General features: G+C 45.6%; 2 protein-coding genes across 2 annotated transcripts; one reads left to right on the plus strand and one right to left on the minus strand.

The window, feature by feature from the left end:
• Window positions 1-1,829: 1,829 nt before the first annotated feature.
• Window positions 1,830-2,556, plus strand: LOC136506008 (uncharacterized). Its single transcript, XM_066501134.1, has one exon. It carries the CDS (start codon window positions 1,939-1,941, stop codon window positions 2,401-2,403), a length of 465 nt encoding a protein of 154 aa, XP_066357231.1. The 5' UTR covers window positions 1,830-1,938; the 3' UTR covers window positions 2,404-2,556.
• An 11,343-nt stretch (window positions 2,557-13,899) lies between these two features.
• Window positions 13,900-16,286, minus strand: LOC136506112 (uncharacterized). Its single transcript, XM_066501235.1, has 4 exons — window positions 15,946-16,286; window positions 15,753-15,866; window positions 15,190-15,361; window positions 13,900-14,386 (listed from the first exon to the last, which is right to left on the minus strand). The coding sequence occupies exons 1-4, from the start codon at window positions 16,225-16,227 to the stop codon at window positions 14,250-14,252; spliced, it is 705 nt and encodes a 234-aa protein (XP_066357332.1). The 5' UTR covers window positions 16,228-16,286; the 3' UTR covers window positions 13,900-14,249.
• Between the last annotated feature and the right edge of the window lie 3,716 nt (window positions 16,287-20,002).

The raw sequence follows: 20,002 nt of genomic DNA on the forward strand, positions 1-20,002 counted from the left end.
ACTTTTCTGCGAGGAAGGGCGGTAGTGGTCTCGTGGAGGCGCTTCTATAGAGGGACTCTGGAAGGAAAGGACGGCGAGGTGACGCAATGCGGACAGGTGGCTGTGGAGTGTGGACCCGGTGTGCGTCACTGGTGTGGCAGGTCGGTGACTCGGGGTGGCGTACTGGCGTAGAGGGAGAGGAGACGGGGAAGCGTGAGCGCCGCTGTGAGATTCGTGCAAGTCATGGCGGTTTCCAGAATGGATGGCTGGATCTTATTTCGACTGTGGGCTCCGTCCGAGTTGGGGACAGGAAAAGCGCCTAACAAAACGTAATCGCAGGCTTTCAGCCCACTGCACAGGTCGTGGGCTTTCGGACCGCAAGGTCGGCCCGCTTTCGTCCGGTCCATGTCAGTGTAGCTTGTTAGCCTCACCTAAAGCCCAAACCATCGACGAGAAAAAAAGTCCAAGTTACCTCTCTTAACTATTGCAAAAGTCAAAAAAAAAAGCTATTGCAAAAGTCTGTTTTTTCTTCCTGAATTCTAAAACTAAGTAAACCACCTCCCTGAACTTTTAAAACCGTTCGTTTTACCTCCCTGACCGGTTATAAGCGGTTTTCAAAGGCAGTTTTATCTTTATCTTTTTTATTTATTTCGGCTAAATCTTTGTAAAATCATAGTAAATCACAGAAAAATTATAAAATAGAAAATCCAATTTTATTAGACTCCACATGAGTATATCTACACACTGCACATATAATATGGTATGCTTTAGTATAAATTTTTTGTTGTAGATTTAGATCTATGCTTTTCTGTAATTAATTCATAGCTGCAGTTTTTATGATCCAATTGTGGTGAAATTTTTATGGTAGGCTAATTATTTAATGCTTTGAGCTGATGGAACTAGCATGTAATGGAAGACTAGTCTTCATTTAATCTTTACTTATTTTTATGTATGGACAATTGTAATATTGTTGAGACGTTGTTATGGACATGTATTAATTAATTATCTATCTTTAGTTATTTTTATGTATGGACTATTTTTTATGAACAAATATATGAACAAAACACGTGTCCCATATGAAAAAAAAGATATATCAGACAACCCTAGAGGCAAAACAGGCCATTCCAACAATAACCTTAGTTTCGTGGATCTGGAGTTGTTGTGTACCCAAACAATTCTCTAGTGGATCCACGACGGATCCCAGATTCACCGGTGGAGCTGCTCCTTGGTGAATCAATGATCCAGATTCACTTTTGCAGCGAAGGATTTGTTCCAAGCAGGCTCTTAGAAAAGCAAAACATCACTTCTACTTCTCTTCGGCATACATTTACGGAGTATCATTCAATATTTTTCACAGAGTATACTGTGTCTACGGAATGCGGTAGAGACTACGTAGAGCATAGAGTACATTGAACTCGCACCCGCATTTTTCAGGTGTGACCGATTGCTCATATACATATTGTACCGATCGAGGAAGGCAACAGCAGATCATGCTGCCGTGGCCCGTGGCACCACATCATCGACCAAAAGACAAAAACTACAGTCACATCCACCGACCGAATGACTGAAATATATTATGGAGGTAGAAATTAGAAAATCAGGTGGCACAAGCATCCGCCATCCTTTGCAGCCAAGAATCGAAGCATCTTACCTTTACAGCCACCTTGGTGCAACATCCACCCGCAGCTCCATATTCCCATCACGGCATCACCCCATGATGAAGCTTCATCTTCAAGCTCGGCATCGCATTTCGCTGTGCTTCCGTAGCTTCGGCCGGCCCTGCACCTGCTGCATGCTTTATATATATACCTACCGCAGACCCCTGCTGCATACAAGTGCTGTGCAGTGCTGCAGGAATCTCATTCTCGTCCTCCCAAGCCAGCCATCACCAGTTCACCACGCCGGCCGGTCGCAGGCACATACATCGCACGGCGATCGAGGCTACCGTTCGGATCGGCCATGGTGGGCGGAAGAGCCATGCGCTTGGCGCCGCTGCTGCTGCTGCTGGCGGTGTCCGCGACGCTCGCGCCGGCGGTGTCCTCTGACGGCGAGGCTACGACGACGACCGCCGGCGGCGGTGGCCAGCCGCCGGTGGCCACAGGGCAGCAGCCGGACACGAACGTGCTGTGCGTGAGCAAGTGCGGGACGTGCCCGGCGGTGTGCTCGTCGCCGCCGCCGCCGGCCGCGTCGTCGTCCGCCGGGGACAGCACCGCGCCGCCGACGTCGCCGAAGAGTGGCGGGGGCGGCTATAGCTCGCCGCCGCCGCCGTCGGCGGGGCAGAGCAAGGGAGCAGGGCGGCCCAGCAACTACTACTACTTCTTCACCTCCGCGGCGGGCGGGAGGACACGCGGCGGCGGCGCCGCCGGGGCGACCGTATTGTACGCGTCGGCGCTCATGGCGCTCGTCGCCGCTGCCTTGCAGTGATGCGCGAGATCGATCGACCCGTAGATGTTTTGAGGCTATGCTCACCTGTGTATTTCCTATTTCGTCAGCAAATGTTCTTGTTCCCCTACCCGGCTACTAGTATTGTGTAGCGTTCGATGAATGTTTACCACCGGCAGTTTTCGCGGTGTTTGATCCTGATCTGATCGTGCTCGTTGTCTCTTGTTGTCGGTCCGATTGCTCGCACGCACGCACGCGTCGCTTCGGTAGTGGGCTGGGTCTGGCCACGGCAGACGCTTTTTCCCTAAGCCGTGCGGTGCGATGCTCTTCCTGGGCTGTATGAGAGGCAGCGTAATTGGAGCCCGCGAGGCGAGAGGTATGCACGGCCCGAGTCACCGGACCTGTCCGCCTCGCGAGACCAGACGCCTGAGCCACTCGCCGGCGCATGCTACACTTGCACCGCCACTCATGTCTCATGGCTCACCACCCTACCCGGCGACCCCACAGACAGTCCGCGTATCTTGTGTGCAGTGCACCCAGTCCCACTTCACACTCCCGGTCCCGGCTCCGTCTCCGTCTCCGGCCAGCGTTCCTGGCTTCTGGGTTCTGGCGGCCTGTCCCACGCTGTCGGCCGGCCGCTCCCAGCCCCAAGGCTCCGTGGGGACATCCTTGTCGGCCTTTCCCCGGTGCCGCGGCTGCGCTCCAACTACCGTTGCCTGCGCTGTTCTTGTGCTCGGCCTCCGCGCGCGTACGGAGTACCCACCAAAACCGAAACCAGGCCACTTGCCATGTGTGCACACCAGGCCCACCAGCGCAGTGTCCACTCGAACTCGTTCCCTGATCCATGACCTTTTGCGTTGTGTCCCAGCCCAATTCCATCTCGTCCACCACTGCCGAAAGCAGCAGATTTGTCGAGTACCAAAAGATTTGCCGCGTATGTTTCATCGGACGCTCGGCAAAAAAAGCTGTGTTGTCGAGTGCTTCAGAAACCACACTCGATAAAATAATGGCACTCAGCATACCAATATTTTTACCGAGTGCTGAAAAAAGACCACTCGACAAACTAGAAAAAAACACTCGGCAAAACAGAGATACTCGACAAAAAACCGCCACGTGGACATTCGTCAGGTAGTGTGACAGCCGTTAGGAGTTTGCCGAGTGTCCGTTAGTGGCACTCGGCAAAAAAAGTAAGTTTGTCGAGTGTTTTTTGCACTCGGTAAATAAATAAGTTTTTTTTTCTCTTCTGACCTTGAAACTTTTTCTACTATCCACATACAACATGTGGTACTCCGTGTTAAGATTTGGTATATTTCTGGATATGTTTGCTATATTTAATTAATTTATTGTATTTCAATGAATTTTTTGGTATAAGTCAAATTTGAACTTCAAGTGACTCAAATAATAGAATAAAATGAGTATAAAAATAATATTCATGTTATTGAGTCCGGTGTGAAGCCTTATTCAGGAAATGAAAAGAAATTTCAAATATCTTATTCAGGAAACACGACCATGAACGTGTGGCCGAATAGTTTTTAAATTCTAAAAAAACAAACAAAGTCTGAAAATCATGAGATTTATCAAGATCTCGTAATATCATACATGGAGGCCGTGGTAAAAAATTAAAAAAGTTTCACACAATCTGTCACGTACGATGTTTACAATCCGAAGTATCTCAGAAGAAGAATCGTAGTGTTAAGAAGGATTCGGCAAGATTTAGAGTCAAAGTGACGGTCGAATTGAGATTTCATTTCAAAACTTTTTGTATAGACAATAGAGAACCTAGATTGATTCATGTGTCATTTTGGTAATTTTTTTGATTTGTTTCGTAATTTTAATTTATTAAGTCCAATTATAGAATTTTAATTGATATAAATTAAATTTGAACTATAACTGCATGAAATAATAAGTTTTTTTTCTCTACTGACCTTAAAACTTTTTCTACTATCCACATACAACATGTGGTACTCCATGTTAAGATTTGGTATATTTCTAGATCTGTTTGCTATATTTAATTAATGTATTACATTTCAAGGAATTTTTTGGTATAAGTCAAATTTGAACTGCAAGTGATTCAAATAATAGAATAAAATGAGTATAAAATGATATTCATGTTGTTGAGTCCGGTGTGAGGCCTTATCTAGGAAATAAAAAGAAATTTCAAACATCTTGTTCAGGAAACACGACAACGAATGTGTGGAGGAATTGTTTTTAAATTCTAAAAAAAGCAAATGAAGTCTGAAAATCATGAGATTTGTCAAGATCTCATGATATCTTACGTGGAGGCCATGGTAAAAAATTGAATAGGTTTCATACAATCTGTCACGTATAATGTTTACAAACCAAAGTATCTTAGAAGAAGAATCGTAGCGTTGAGAAGGATTCAGTAAGATTTGGAATCAAAGTGATGGTCAAATTGGGGTTTTGACTTCAAAACTTTTTGTATAGGCAATAGAGAACATAGACTGATTCATGTGTAATTTTGGTAATTTTTTGGATCTGTTTGATAATTTTAGTTTATTAAGCGTAATTATAGAATTTTAATTGATATAAATTGAATTTGAGCTATAACTGCATGAAATAATAAGTTTTTTTCTCATCTGACCTTGAAACTTTTCTACTATCCACATACAACATGTGGTACTTCATGTTAAGATTTGATATATTTCTATATTTGTTTGCTATATTTAAATAATTTATTGTATTTCAAGGAATTTTTTGGTATAAGTCAAATTTGAATTTCAAGTGATTCAAATAATAGAATAAAATGAGTATAAAAATGATATTCATGTTATTGAGTCCGGTGTGAGGCCTTACCTAGGAAATGAAAAGAAATTTCAAACATGTTGTTCAGGAAACACGACCACGAACGTGTTGCCGAATGATTTTTAAATTCTAAAAAAACAAACGAAGTCTGAAAATCATGAGTTTGTCAAGATCTCGTGATATCATACATGGAGGCTGTGGTAAAAATTGAAAAGGTTTCACACAATCTATCACGTATGATGTTTACAAACCGAAGTATCTTATAAGAAGAATCGTAGCGTTGATAAGCATTCGGTAAGATTTGGAGTCAAAGTGGCGGTCGAATTAGGGTTTAACTTCAAAACTTTTTGTATAGGCAATAGAGAATATAGATTGATTCATGTGAAATTTTTGTAATTTTTTAGATCCGTTTGATAATTTTAATTTATTAAGTGCAATTATAGGATTTTAATTGATATAAATTAAATTTGAGTATAACTGCATGAAATAATGGAATAATATTCCTAGAAAAATCAAATTGAGGAAAACACGTTATGGAAAAGAGGGAGAATGAAAAAAAATTTACCGAGTGCCCCTGATATGGAAATGGGAAAACCGCTTCACCGGGCCCCACACGCGCACAGTAGTTTAGGATTTGGAAATGGGAAAAAACAAAATGGGTTTGCCGAGTGCTCGAGATCTAGCACTCGGCAAACTTGGGGTTTGCCGAGTGTCCGATCTGGGGCACTCGGCAAACAGCTTCACAGGCCCCACACACGCGTAGTAGTTTGGGGTTTGAAAAATGAAAAAAAATAAAACGGGGGTTTATCGAGTGCTAGATCACGGGTACTCGGCAAACCTCCCTCATAACCACCTGCAGTCACGCATAGTTTTCTAGCATATGCCGTGTGTCCGCAATCTAGCACTCGTCAAAGTCTAGGTTTGCCGAGTGCTAGATCGTGGGCACTCGGCAAACCGTTTCGATTTATTGTGGGTTGAACACCCCTACACCTCACACACACGCATGTGACACACACAGCACACACATCACCCATAGCCACGGGAGCCCGCCAACGCCGCCCGTGCGCCCACCGCCGTCGCCATGGGAGCCTACCACCGTCGCCCCTGAAGCCCGGATGCCACCGTCCGTGCACCCACACCGCACCTGAGTCAGCCGCCGGCTTCCCACGTCCTCTGCCCTACCTCCCACGCCTGGCCCCCATGATCCACCATCAACCCCACTCCCGTGCCTACCCCGCTCCAATTGTTGCCACCAGCCGCCCCGTTTTGCTGCGCCTTTGCCGACTCACGGCATCGTGCGCGTGGCCGTGACCCTCTCGCGCTTGTCTAAGCGCCCAAGCTGAGCTGGAGCAGGTGAGTTACCTCATGCGCAGCCACCCTCGCCGACCCATGCGCCCTCCCCCCGGCGCCCTGCCCTACGACCGTCGGCCCCTACGCCACGCCCGCCGGCCCCCTGCCCCTACCCCAGCCCTGTCGCCCCCTGCGCCTCGATCAGGTAAGCACCCTGGGATTCTAGAATGACTAATCATTGCAACATTATTTTGTAAGCACCCTATTTAGCAACATTACCTTATCTGGTGACACTAACATAGCAATGTGTCAACGTTAGTACCCCATAATAGTTGATGGAAACATAAAGATGTTATTGCTCTTAAGGCACTACTTTCGCACTTTGTAGCTAATTGAATGCATTGGAATTTGATATCGTTGAGTGAGCATCATTTATTTAGCATAGCTTCATCTGTTTTCACATGAAATAGTTACATGTTTTGGAGCATATGATGTGTCAAATGAGGATAAATCTACATAGCAAATGCTAACATGATTTTGTCTACTGGGATTGGAAGCATAATAAACTCTTGTGTACTTTCATATCTGAATCTGGATAGTACCTTATGTTGCTAGATGTTCGATTAGATTTTATTCTTAGTTCGATCTGATGGTCTGATGAGTGTTATATTGCTGTGTATGTGGTTGTCGGCCATTGTCCCATTGGTTTATTGTAGGTTTTGGTTACCTCACCGTGCATGGGAGGTGTTGTCGAAATTTACAATTGACACTATTATGTTCCTTTGTTGCACGAGAGGCTATTGCAAAGATCATTCGCCACCATCCTCGACTCGTCACTTTGTAGGACAATAAGGTGAGGCATCATACACCCCTCTTTCTGTACGATGTTCGTATATCACGTAACCTAGCTAGGCCTCTCCCGGTCGAAAGAGACACGGTTGGAAATATGTAGATCTTTGCATATCTATAACCGTATCTGTTTCAAATTGTCCACGCTTTTTGGATAGCCCGAGTATATGTAGATGGGGTTAGTTTCCATGTTGTACTCTGATTCAAGATAGAATTTCAGCAGCATCTCTGTGTTGTTCTTCGGATACACAATCTCCCTGCTAGGACGTGTATTTAGAGAACAGCGGGGAGGTGCTGCCGAAATTCTATCTCGGATGGAGTAGAGCATCGAAACTAACCCCATCTACATATCCTCGGGTGGGATTAGGACATATCTTCACCTATTAGACCACCACGTAGGAACCTGTAGATACAATTGATTTTTATACTACTTACTGACATGTTAGAGGATGGATGACCATGAGTGGATGTACACGGGCCGCTCTAGTCAGGGTTCGTTGACCGATGAATGGATTGAGAAGACCGATGCTTTCTTGGAACTAGCATTTGCAAGGGTTAAAGGAGCGTGTGCCACTTGGTGTCCCTGCAGCATTTGTGCAAACACGCATCGACAAACAAAGGTGGTCATGGGTAAATATCTTTGCAAGAATAGATTTACGACAGACTATATCCGGTGGATCTACCATGGAGAATCCTATTGTGTGAGAGACAAGGTCATGAGACAACGCATCGAGGATTATGATGCTGGATCTAGGGTAGGAGACATGTTAAATGACTATAATGAAGCACACTTCGATGAAGGACGTAGGGAGGAGGAGCCAGAGCCAACCACAAAGGCGTATTATGATATGTTGTCTGTGGCACAGCAGCCCTTCACAGGCATGCTAAGGTTTCTCAACTAGATGTCATTGCACGCCTAATGGCCGTAAAGTCCCAATTTAGCTTGAGTCGAGAAGCCTTCGATGTTATGCTTATAGTTGTTGGTAGCCTGCTCCCAGATGGTCACATCCTACCAAAGAGCATGTATAAGGCACAGAAACTCCTTCGTGCACTTAAGATGCCATATGAGCAGATACATGCTTGTCCGAAGGGATGCATCTTATTTAGGAAATAACATGTGGAAGCAAAGTACTGTGTGAAGTGTAAATCATCTAGGTTTCTGGAGGTAGACTCTGGTGATGGTTAGAAGAGGCAGCTCGTTGTCCTCGTGAAGATCTAATGGCTTTATATGACTGAGGAATCCATGAAACAGATGACATGGCACAAATATGGACATCGATATAATCCTGAGAAGCTGGTGTATCCATCCGATGGTGAAGCATGGACAAGGTTTGATATGGTTTATCATGAGAAAGCTCTAGAGGCTCGTAATGTACATGTTGCACTAGCAACAGATGGGTTCAATCCTTATGGAATGGCGTCTGCCTCATACACTTGTTGGCCCATGTTTGTTATCCCTCTCAATCTCCCCCTGGTGTCCTTTTTCAACGACAGAACATATTCTTGTCATTGATAATTCCTAAACACCCGAGGAATAATATGAGTGTGTACATGGAGCCTCTGATAGATGATTTGGTCCGTGCTTGGGAGGAAGGGGTATGGACATACAACCGAGCTACAAAGACAAACTTCAAAATGCATGTTTGGTACCAGTACTCCCTACATGACTTTCTGGCATATGGGATATTATGTGGCTGGTGTGTTCATGGGAAGTTCTCATGCCCAGTATGCAAGGCGTCTCTGATGTTTATTTGGTTGACGAATGGTGGCAAGTATTCTTCGTTCGATAAACATCGACAATTCCTCCCTCTTGACCATCCATTCGTCGACAAAGTGCAGCGTGTCAAGGTCAAGCTTTGGGTAAGTATTTCTCGCACTATATTGCTCAATACATCGCATTGATTGAACATTCTTAAAATAATGACTAGATACATCGCATCTATACGTAGGATTTCTTTAGATGCAAGGAGGGATACGAGGCCAAGGCGGATGCTGTGGCTGACAAAGCCACCAAGAAACTCGTCAAGGACATGCACTACGAGGCGCGTATCCAGGCCGTGATCCAATACAACGCGAAAATTCTTAGAGTGAGGCTCCCTAAAAGTGCGGCAAGAACCATGAGGCTGACCTGGGAATAATACCTGAAGGTAAATATAGAACATTAATACTTATTTTTCTGAGATTAATTACGCTTAATTTCATCTTCTTATATGTCATATACTTGATGACGTAGGTGCCTCCGTGGTGGTGTGCCTACGATCTACAGTGCTGGACCCAGATGGTGGACAGGTGGTGCGACCCCGCGTGGGAGGAGAATCACAACGCTTGTCGAGAGCGGCGTTTGCTGATTTCGGGTGCACCACACCATCAAGGCAACCTCAACCTCTTAAAATACGCGGTAAGATGGGTATGTGAATTTATTACTTTATTCTAACGCTCAATCCTGCATAATTTCTACGCATATTGCTTTTTTTGCAGTCAGCGACACATGGTGGCGAGCCTTGCTCCTAGTTCATGGCATATGCTTTGGCCCATAAGGGCAGGGCAATGGCCGACATTGCCTACAACCCGAAGGACCACCATCGGCGTACGGCAACGAGTCCGTCCACATTCGCCTTGATGGATACACATCGATGGCAAGGGCGGTTCATGGCCCAGAGTACGATCCGAGCGCCCATGACCTTGATGGAGATGTGGTCATGAGGGCAGGAGGAGGCAAGAATCATGGCCAGTTCTGGATTGGCGATGGCACAATCGACACGGCCAGTACTCCCACTCTCTCCCAGATTCGAGCATGGAGCATGAGTTCTAGCCCGGCGATACGCCCATGGTCGGACTCTACACGGTTCTAGATAAACGCACTCCAGGTTATTTTTGTTTTATTCACCGCTCATTGATTTTTACATACTTTTGCATTGCATTATAATATTGGGATGAAATATTATAGGCTCAGCTGGAACAAGAACGAGGCGCCGGGAGGAGCTAGAGGCGAAGATGGAGGCAGAGCGACAGAGCGGCTGAGGATGGAGGCAGAGCGGCTGCAGATGTTTGAATATTTGAGGGGTGTTTACGCTGCAATCGGTCAACCTCTGCCACCAATGCCAGTCCCTCCTTCTCAACCTGCTCTAAATACTGTTTCAGGCACTGTGAGTCACTTTACAACCTTATAATCACCATTTCTAATTTATGCAGAATCAATCTTACAAAGATGCCCAGACACTAGAAACTTAGTGACTAATGCTATATGTTTGTTACCAACTAGTATTTAAGCAATCATACTAGAGCACAATACAACTGAGAAGATATTACTGATAGTTGCAAGGGTTATACTAGTTAGGCAGCAGAGATACCATACGAGTTGTTCAATCTTGTCTCACTTATGCAATCTATTCTCCTTTGTGCAGAATCAATCGGCGACATCGAATGAGCCTCATGACCCAGCGTGGTCGCGGTGGAACCCGTGGCCTAAGTGACTACTTATGATTTTATTTACATTTGCATTTGTATTTGTAGATTAACTGTGACTACTTGTGGCTACCTGTGACTATTTGTAGTTGTGAATGAACCTACTAGTAATTCTGAAGTTTATTTGCATTTATGTGTTGTCGATATATCTATATGAACTGCCTGTGATGCTTATTGTGAACTATCTGTGATGGATATGATGTTTATTTGAATGTGGTACGTGGCTGTGACTGAACCAAATAAACTGATTATATATGGTAGCTTACACTCGGCAAAAGGACTATTTGCCGAGTGCCATAAAAATACACTCGGCAAATCGGACAGTGGCAAAAATCTATACATTCCAGGACTAAAATGGTTTTTTTTGCCGAGTGTCTGCGCTGTGACACTCGGCAAAGAAGCCAACATTTGTTCGTTCCGGGCCAGTCTTTGCTGACTGTCCGGTATTTGACACTCGACAAAGAAGGAAGGTTTGCCGAGTGCCTGGTATTTGACACTCGACAAAGGAGGCAGGTTTGCCGAGTGTCAGATCCGAGACACTCGGCAAACGCGTCGTGACCTTCTCCGCACCGTCACGTTACTTTTTTCATCGAGCGTCGGTTTCAGCTCTCGGCAAAGTATTTGTCGAGTGTCCCATTGAAAGCATTCGGCAAAGAGACATTTACCGTCACTGTAGATGCCGTGTTTTTTTTACCGAGTGTTACACTCGACAAATCATTTATTAAGTGTTTTTTTATAGCTTTATTGAGTCTACGTGGCACACGATAAAGCTATTGTTTCCGGTTGTGCACGCACCAACCACTCCGCTTTGGGAACGGTGCTCGCCCATGTCCATGCATCGTGATGCACACGCCGGAGGAACTGTGTTCCGTTCTATTCCACTCCTCGTCTCCTCCCCCACGGGCTCTAGCGGATGAATCGCGTGGCACCGAGCAGAAAGCCCTGCGGTGCGAGGCAGAGACGCCGAGGCGTGCGTACGTGAGCGCTTGCCATGCGCACGAGGGTGCCTGCTGCTACTAGTTTAGTCCACCACTGATTGTCGGCTTGATGATACTACTTGACAACGGGCACTTAGCAGCCTCTATAAATAGTGTATTTCTCTCACACTAAACCAATTAATAGTAATAATTTACGATCATATTTGATCGTTTCGGCCAAGCCGAACAGGCTCCATTTCCATCCCACTCCGGCAGGCCACCGGAACGGGATGGATGTTCTCTTCTCGGTTCGAGATCGGCGAGCGCCCATGCTTTTGACGATTCGGCGATCCATGTCGGAGCACGGGAACGTACAGTACGTGTCGCAGAGGATCCGCCCCTGCCCCTGCCTGCCTGCCTGCCTGCACGTTTGCACCACCACCGGCTCAGGTCAGGGTCGGCATGCCCGTCCGTCACGCTGACTCACAGCGTAGAGCGAATGGCTGGGGCCTGGCCCGCCTCGGCAATGGAGAAGGGGTGCTTTTTTGACCGGTTGGGTTGGGTTGGCAGGTGAGGTGCTGCACTCTGCACTCTGCACTCTGCACCGCAGCAGCTTTGCTTTGCAGCGAGCGGAGGGAGGACGAGCATTTAATACAGTACAGTGTTCCGCTGCTTGTGTGCTGCACGAGGCCCTCCTCTTCCATGCAAGGCACTGCGTTATCGTTCATCGCCCGTCGCTGCTGCAGTCTGTCTGTGCCTCTCTCTGTGATACCGCCACCGTAAAAAAAGAGGAAAAGGAGACCACTGTTATCGCGGAACCGTAGCGGTACATGTAGATATCCTGTCCCGTCACTGCGGTACTTTTACAATGTTAATAAGGAACATTAAATATAGATTAATTATAAAATCAATTATATAGATGGAGACTAATTTACAAGATGATTTTTTAAGCCTAATTAATCTGTCATTAGCATCATGTTGTCAAATCATAGACTAATTAGGCTTAAAAGATTCGTTTTACAAATTAGTCACAAGTTATGTAATTAATTTCATAATTAATCTATATTTAATACTTCATACATGTATTCAAATATTTGATATGACAGAAATTTTAGGACCAAACAGACCCACAGTTTTACTCGTCCTATTGACTCCGTACCTATACCCTGTCAACGTCAACCGCTTCTCTTGGTCCAACCTCCTGGTACGTACGGACTTATACAATTTATTTTCCTTATCAAGGAGAAATACTTCCAGCATTTCAAATATCATTCACATTCACATTATTTTATGTTGTCCTAGTGTTATCCTAGCTTTTGTAGCTATATAGGAGTACATACTACATCCGTACCTAGAAATATACATCCACCATTTCAAAATCAAATTATATAGTATTGTTCTAACTTTTCTAGATATGCATACTACCTCAGTACCTAAAAGGGTCCAATTCTAGGTTTCGAATGAGTCAAACTTCTTCACTACGCAGTACGTGTTCATTGAATCTTGATAAATTTTAAAACTCCGGATAAAAAATCTAGTGTTCATTGGACTCTACTCCCTCTGTCATAAATTATAAGTCATTTCAAGAAATTTTGTAGAGTCAAAGTTTTAAAAGCATGACCAAATTTATATAATAAGATAATAACATTTATGATACCAACTGATTATCATTAGATTCTTTATTTGTTATATTTTAATAGTATATCTATTTGATGTCATAAATCATTATATTTTCCTCTATAATTTTAGTTAAACTTGAGATGCTTTGACTCTTCGAGATTCTTCGAATGACTTATAATTTTGAACGGAGGGAATATGTCTGTATATTAAAATCAAATAGAATCCACCCTGTTTAGATAAGATTCTAAGATTTTTTTTAATTTAGATTTATAAAATTCCCTAGGAACCAAATGGGCCTCAGTTTATAAAAATACTATCAATATTATATATTAATAAAAAATGTTATATGATTATCTAACGTATTCGCTGTCACTCTAAATAGATATACTAATAAAAATATATTATATGATTATTAAATGGTACTTATTTGAAATTATAAATGTAAATATCTTTTATTATAGATTGGGTTAAACTTTTAGTTTTGACTTCTGGATAAGCAGAAATTACATCTAGTTTCAAATTATAAGTTTATTATGTACTACATATAAGCTAGAAAAATTAAAACAACCTCTAATTTGAATACTACTTTATTTTCTTTTGAGCAATACAATACATCAGATAAAAAATTATTTATTCCTCTAGCAGAACTGGTACATCACTCAGCAACAAACAGACGGCGCGGATCACCATAGGAGCAGCTTGCTATTGCGACATAGTACAGACTCGAGGAAGAGGACCAGTTATTATAATAACTCGTATAATAAGACTCCTGCTAATCTTGTCTTGTTCATGTTGCAGCTACAACTACATCCATCGTCTTTTTCTTCTTGTTGTTATTATTCTTTTCCCCTGGAAAAACCCACTACTACGACGACGACGAACACGAATACGAATGCATGCTTGCTTGTTCGGCATCATCTTGGCAGCCTCGCGCGCGTCCATCCCATGTCCATGCATCGCGACGCGAGCGCCTGGAACACATCATCAGCGGTAGCTCCAGTCCTGGGGCACGGCCAGCGCCTGCGAAGCGCCGGTGGCCTGCTGCTGCTTCTTCCCGGTTGCCGGCCTGCTGGCAGTCCCAGCAGCCCACGGCTTTGCCGCTGAACCAGCCCAAGCCCCACCTGCGAAAACCACGTCAGCGCTTTCTTGCTTTCACATCTCGCGATTCTGTCGCCAGTGATGCTGCTGCAGCACGAGCCGTGTGCAACAGCCAGCTTCATAATCACAGTATATCGATATGGCTGCAGTTTGTTGTACTCCAGTAGTACGCTGCTAGCTGGCATATCCAAGAGATATAAGAATTTGCACCAATGCAAAGCAGTTTTTTTCGGTTTTATAAACCAGATTGTTTCCTGCTAATGATATCTTCTCCCATGGGCCATGGCTACAGCCACGTCGCCATGCATGCCATGCACCCACCTAGGCCCAGCCGGCCAGCCCCACTGGCATGGCATCAGAAAGTACAGGGGGGCCACAGTATCATCAGGTGCTAAACAACCCCTCTCTCTCTGGCTGCAGCCAACAAACCAGACCACGGCCAAAAGCACCATCAGCAACAGCATGTACTGCAGCGTCTGCAGGAAAAACCGGTGCGTGGCTGGTCTGGCTGCTGCCGCCATTAACGCCTCACACCGCTCAAGGACGCACGCAAAATCTCGGCAGCCAGTACCACCACTCATTTGCAGTTGGTACGCCGGGAGCAACCATTTATTGCCGATGAAATGAAACATGATGCACTGCACTGATCAAGCATTTGCAAGAGTAATCGAATGCAGTTTTTGTTGGATGCCCAGATCAGATGAGACGGCGGCGCAAGAACCACGGATACCGAGACATCCGTCCATCCATCCATCCCACGGCGGCGGCGGCAGGCGCGATGCAACATGGATCGGTAGGGGGGAATGCGAGCGCGCGCCTTAGGTACCTTTGGCCGTGGCCGGGGGAGTGGCCGGCGCGTAGCGGTACGCCTCGACGCGCGGCAGGAACACGCCGGTGCCGCCGCGCAGGTTCGCCGGCGGCGGGACGTGGCAGGGCAGAGCGGGGGACAGCACCGGGTAGTCCAGCATGCCGCCGTGGTTCACCAGGCTGCTCCCGACCTGAAAACGACGGGGAAGGCACCAGCGATAAGCATCAGCAATCATCTAAAAAAATTCATCGGAATGCCGAACACGAAAAAAAAAGGGGGGATCCAACTCTCTATATGGCGTGTTCATGATTAAACCAATGATAAGGGTCATTACTTTCCAAAGGGGAAACAGGTTCGCTTAATTGCAAAGGATAGTTACAACCAGCTGTCGATTTTGTATGTAATCAGCGGCGGCGGCGTTCCGAAAGAAAACAAAACAGAGACGGAAAACCCCAAAAAAGAGAGAGGAAAACACCGAGGATTTTGGCAAACACAGCGGTCCACCAAGCATTTTGAAAAAACAAAGAAAGGGGGAGAGGCGGCGGCGGCAAGCAGAATCCCGGCTGGTGTTGTTTTCATACCTGCCACTGGAGCTGCGGGTACGGCACGAACGGCCAGGACACGGCGTCGGCGCCAGCGCCGCCGCCATTGGTCGCGCCGCAGGACACGACGACGCTCCCCTCCAGCCCGCAGACCTGAAACCAGATGCCGTTGTTAGGGCCAGGGCCGGGGCCAAAGAAACGGAGACCACAATGCTCAAGCACGACCACTCACCTTGGCGCCGTGGCGCGGGGCGGCGGCGGCGGCGGCGGGCGGGGCCGGGGGTGGCGGCGGGGCGAGCGGCCACACCTTGGACCCGCCGCCGAGGATGCCGGCGAGTTGCGCCGCGAGCTCCTCCACGGCAGCGGCGGCGGTGGCGGCCTTGGGCGTGGGCTCGGTGACGACGGCGGCGGCGGCGGCAGCCTCGGGGTCGACGATGCCAATGTCGGCGAAGATCTCCCGCGGCAGCCAGCGGCGGTGGAGGTCGTCCGACTCGGGTGGGAAGCAGTCCGCCATGAGGGTGAGGGAGAGAGGGAGCAGACCGCAGGCGGGCGACGGACGCGCGAGCGAGCGAGCGAAAAGGAAAGGCAGGGGATGGGGGGTTCTTGTAGGCGTGGCTGGGAGGACGAGGAGGAGGTGGGGGCGGCCGGTGGTGGGGCCGGACGGACTGCGGGGGCGGGGGCGGAGGCCGCTCAGCCGCTGGCGTCGGGGCGTCGTGGGTTTCGTGGAGGGGCAGGACGGGGATTTCCTTGTGTAAACCGGGAGATGGTGACGGTTTCGTTTTATTTTCCTTTTCAATCTGGCGCGGGTTTTCCTTCTGTGTTCGGGGCCTTTTGCGTCGGAATGGGCTTTTATCGTCGTCGCGTTTGGGTCACCTGAGGTTTTTGTGCTTCGCTGTTGCTGAGTTTGGCAATGATGGCAGGGTCACAATGTGTGGTGGGTGGGAGAATCTGCCGAGCGCGGCATGGATCCCGTGGTGAATTTTGAGCGAGCAGCTATACTTAGGTACTAGGAAAAGGTTAAAACATGCGAGGTTGATTGGAAAACAAGGTGGTTTTTTCTTACCTGTGAAGAATCTTGTTCATAAATAGGTACTAGGAGTTTAGCGCGTGGAATGTGAGTGCGTGTATGCTCTAATTAGAGTCAAGGACCACGTAGCTAGTTAGAAGATGAGGATCCCTATGTGTGTACTCTAATTAGTATAATATGAAAATGGCATGTGCTAGAAAAAAAAAGAGGCGCTATATTTGTGGTGTTTGAAATTTAATAATTTTCAGGTGAAGTGATGCAAATCGAATGGTGGCATCTGTAACATTAGAACAACATCTATAACGTTTAGACATGCCGTCGAAAATAATTGGAAATTTAAAGCATCTAGGATATAGGAGGGGTGAATAAAAGGAAATTAATAAAAGAAAAATGGTTTGTCAGTTCACATGTCACGGCTCACATGCCACGGTGCTTTGAGATGTGTTGATAGATGTGCAAATCTGGAGCGAGACTTGGCAGGTTGGATAGCCAGCAATATCCCACTCACTCCAGAGTTCACGCGCTACCGTTTTGAAAGAAATCCGCAACACTACAAAAATGGTTGCAGTTATTGTATTTGTCGTGTATGACTGATTTAACGTGTCCAGTTGTCGCGTTTACGTTGCTTTGAACGATGTTTTGCCTTTTAGCGGATCCAAGGAGGATCCAAGGAGAAGCGATCAACATGCCTTACAGATAAACTCTATCTATTTCATAATCCTCCTTTTTTCTCTCCTCCTCCCCCTTGAGAGAAACACGGGTCTCCTCTTCACCCTTTAGAGAAAAACATAGGTGGTTCCATAAGAAAACCTTCGTGTCTTATTATATTAATAATCTAATCGCAACATTCCCATTTTATTGTGTATATATTTAAAAGTGTCTTATTCTTTCATGATTTTCTCGGTACAAGCTAATCATCAATTTTTCCATTTCTATCATGTACATATGAACTTTAATTAGTAATTTATGTTCATGAAAGCATAGATTGTTTAGCAATTATGGGCAACTGACAGGGGTGATAAAGGTGATGTCGATTCACATATAAAAGTGATTTGAGACGTGCCAAGGAATGTACATAAAAAGGAGCCAAACACGACATGTTTGCCATGAGGCTATGTCATTGTTGTACCTTTTGGAGGGAAATCCGCCGAAGTAAGCATAAAACAGTTGTGATTATTTACACTACATTGTTTGAGTACCCCCGTCACATCCATGTCTCATGCTTACGTTTTGGAGTGCTTCCTGAGCAAAAGAGTTCACCTTCTAGACACCGCGGAGACGCAATCGGCCAAGTCAATCCTTAATCAGTTTCAAAACCGCCCTCTTTTAGAGAGAAACATGGGTGAGTGAACTCCGGCAAGAAAACCTTCTTGCCTTACTCTTTCATGATTACACCTTCTAACCAATCACAGTTACGCGACTTTTTGTCGTCAAACACAAATTTGGCAAGCGCCTTTTGTTAATAAAACATTTATAAAATGTAGCAGCATTATACACTTTTGTGAAGCTACATGTGAGAGAATTATAATGTTATCATTTTCAAATATCTAAATTCAATACTATTGACTTTTCATACCAGAGGTATCTGCATGTCAACTAGTAAATTCAGCTTTGCGCTTGGGCTTCACATGGCCTAGCACTTAGAGACCTAGGATTTATACTGGTCCAGGCAACATGCCCTACGTCCGACGGACAATGAGTTTAAAATGTCAAGAGAGGGTTTAAAGAGTAAAGAATTGAGAGAGGAAGAAGAGGCCCTTCCTACCCCTTACATTACTAAGGGAGCAGGGGCAGTGGCGAAGCTTGACAGGAAAATAAGAGGCAGCAATTATCACTAATTTCTTACTTATTATGCATATTTATTAATTTTAACCACCAATTTAATAGCTACTTAATGGTGTTTTCAATCAGCAAGGAGGGGCCATGGTCCTCTTTGGCCTACATGTAGCTCCGCCAGTGAGTAGGGTTACAGAGGGAGAGAAAAAGGGAGAGTCTTCCATGTGGTGGCGGACACCCCAAGAGTGGCCGAGGCTGTTGTGTGAAGTGTTCCTTCATTAGAGGTGTTGTTCCCATGCGGTACAGGACGGTAGGTAGCGTGAAAGTCTTCATTAGTCATACTGAGTAGGTGTTATAGTGCCACTATAGTGTCAAGTAGGGTGGAATAGTGTTCTTCTCCACTGCACACCAATACTATGCCACTCCACACCAAGAACGAAGGATCGCTACTTGGAAGGCCACAACACCTTCACTGGAATACCACAACGATATCCAGCGCTCTAGCACATGGTAACTACAGCCACTAAGGCTGCCTACACAAGGATCACTCACATATGTGTGTTTCTTATCTCATGCCTGCAAGCAGACATCTCAAGGGATAAAAGGCACCTAAAGAGACCCAAGGGTTATTATAGCCATTTCCAGATGTTAGAAAAAGGTGATCTCTTGAAAAATTCACAGAGAGCACAATGCTCTTGCCATCACTGGACAGTCTGGTGTGCTTCTGCACAATACTCCTCCATCGGTTAGCTTTGAAACCCCAACAGCTAGCTGGCATCATCATTCGGTGATTCTCCAATGGGTCCATAAAAACCACGACTGGATTTTCCTCCACATTTGTCATTAACACATTGATTCCTCAATAGTCAACACCATTCTGATAATCATCTAGTGATGATCGAACACCTTGGCCTGATCATCTTATTGAATGCATCTCAACAGTACCTTCGAAACCCTAGCTTCTATCAATTGTACACTAATTCTTCGGTCCATACAATGTCCATTAGCGGATTGAAAGTGCAATCAAGCCTTAATTGTGGGTTTTTGTGATAATGACTACGCAATTAGAGGACTAATGAGATTTATCGAGATGACAAGTAGGGAATATATAATCGAGGATGTTATACGAAACGGAGGTGCTCCCAATTATAAATGTCAATGGCTTCAAACTCAAAGGAGGTTTAAATTCTTTTATATTTTGAATTTAAGTATAGAAAAAGTCATACTATAAAGAGCGACACAATGCTTGAGCTAACATGTGCTACTAAGTGCTCTATCTTACACCTACATCCTAAGTTACTCAGCCAAGACATCCAGCACTTCACTCTTATCCTTGTTGTCTTGCCATGCGCGGCAGTGCCGCACCTGGAGAGAGGGGCAAGAAGGAAAATAAAGGAAAAGGAAAGTCGACTCCAACAACAAATATCCTGTCGTATCATTTAACTATTCCTCTATGTCTATGACTAACCTTGATCGGAAGTCTTTC

The sequence above is a fragment of the Miscanthus floridulus genome, chromosome 14 (genome assembly GCF_019320115.1).
Source record: "Miscanthus floridulus cultivar M001 chromosome 14, ASM1932011v1, whole genome shotgun sequence".
NCBI lineage: Eukaryota > Viridiplantae > Streptophyta > Magnoliopsida > Poales > Poaceae > Miscanthus > Miscanthus floridulus.

Coding starts and splice junctions, on each gene's coding strand:
- LOC136506112 (XM_066501235.1), bottom strand. CDS start 16,227: ATGGCGGACTGCTTCCCACCCGAGTCGGACGACCTCCACCGCCGCTGG. Junction 15,362..15,752: donor ACCCGCAGCTCCAGTGGCAG/GTATGAAAACAA, acceptor CGTCGTTTTCAG/GTCGGGAGCAGCCTGGTGAA. Junction 14,387..15,189: donor TCCCCCGGCCACGGCCAAAG/GTACCTAAGGCG, acceptor TGGTTTTCGCAG/GTGGGGCTTGGGCTGGTTCA.
- LOC136506008 (XM_066501134.1), top strand. CDS start 1,939: ATGGTGGGCGGAAGAGCCATGCGCTTGGCGCCGCTGCTGCTGCTGCTG.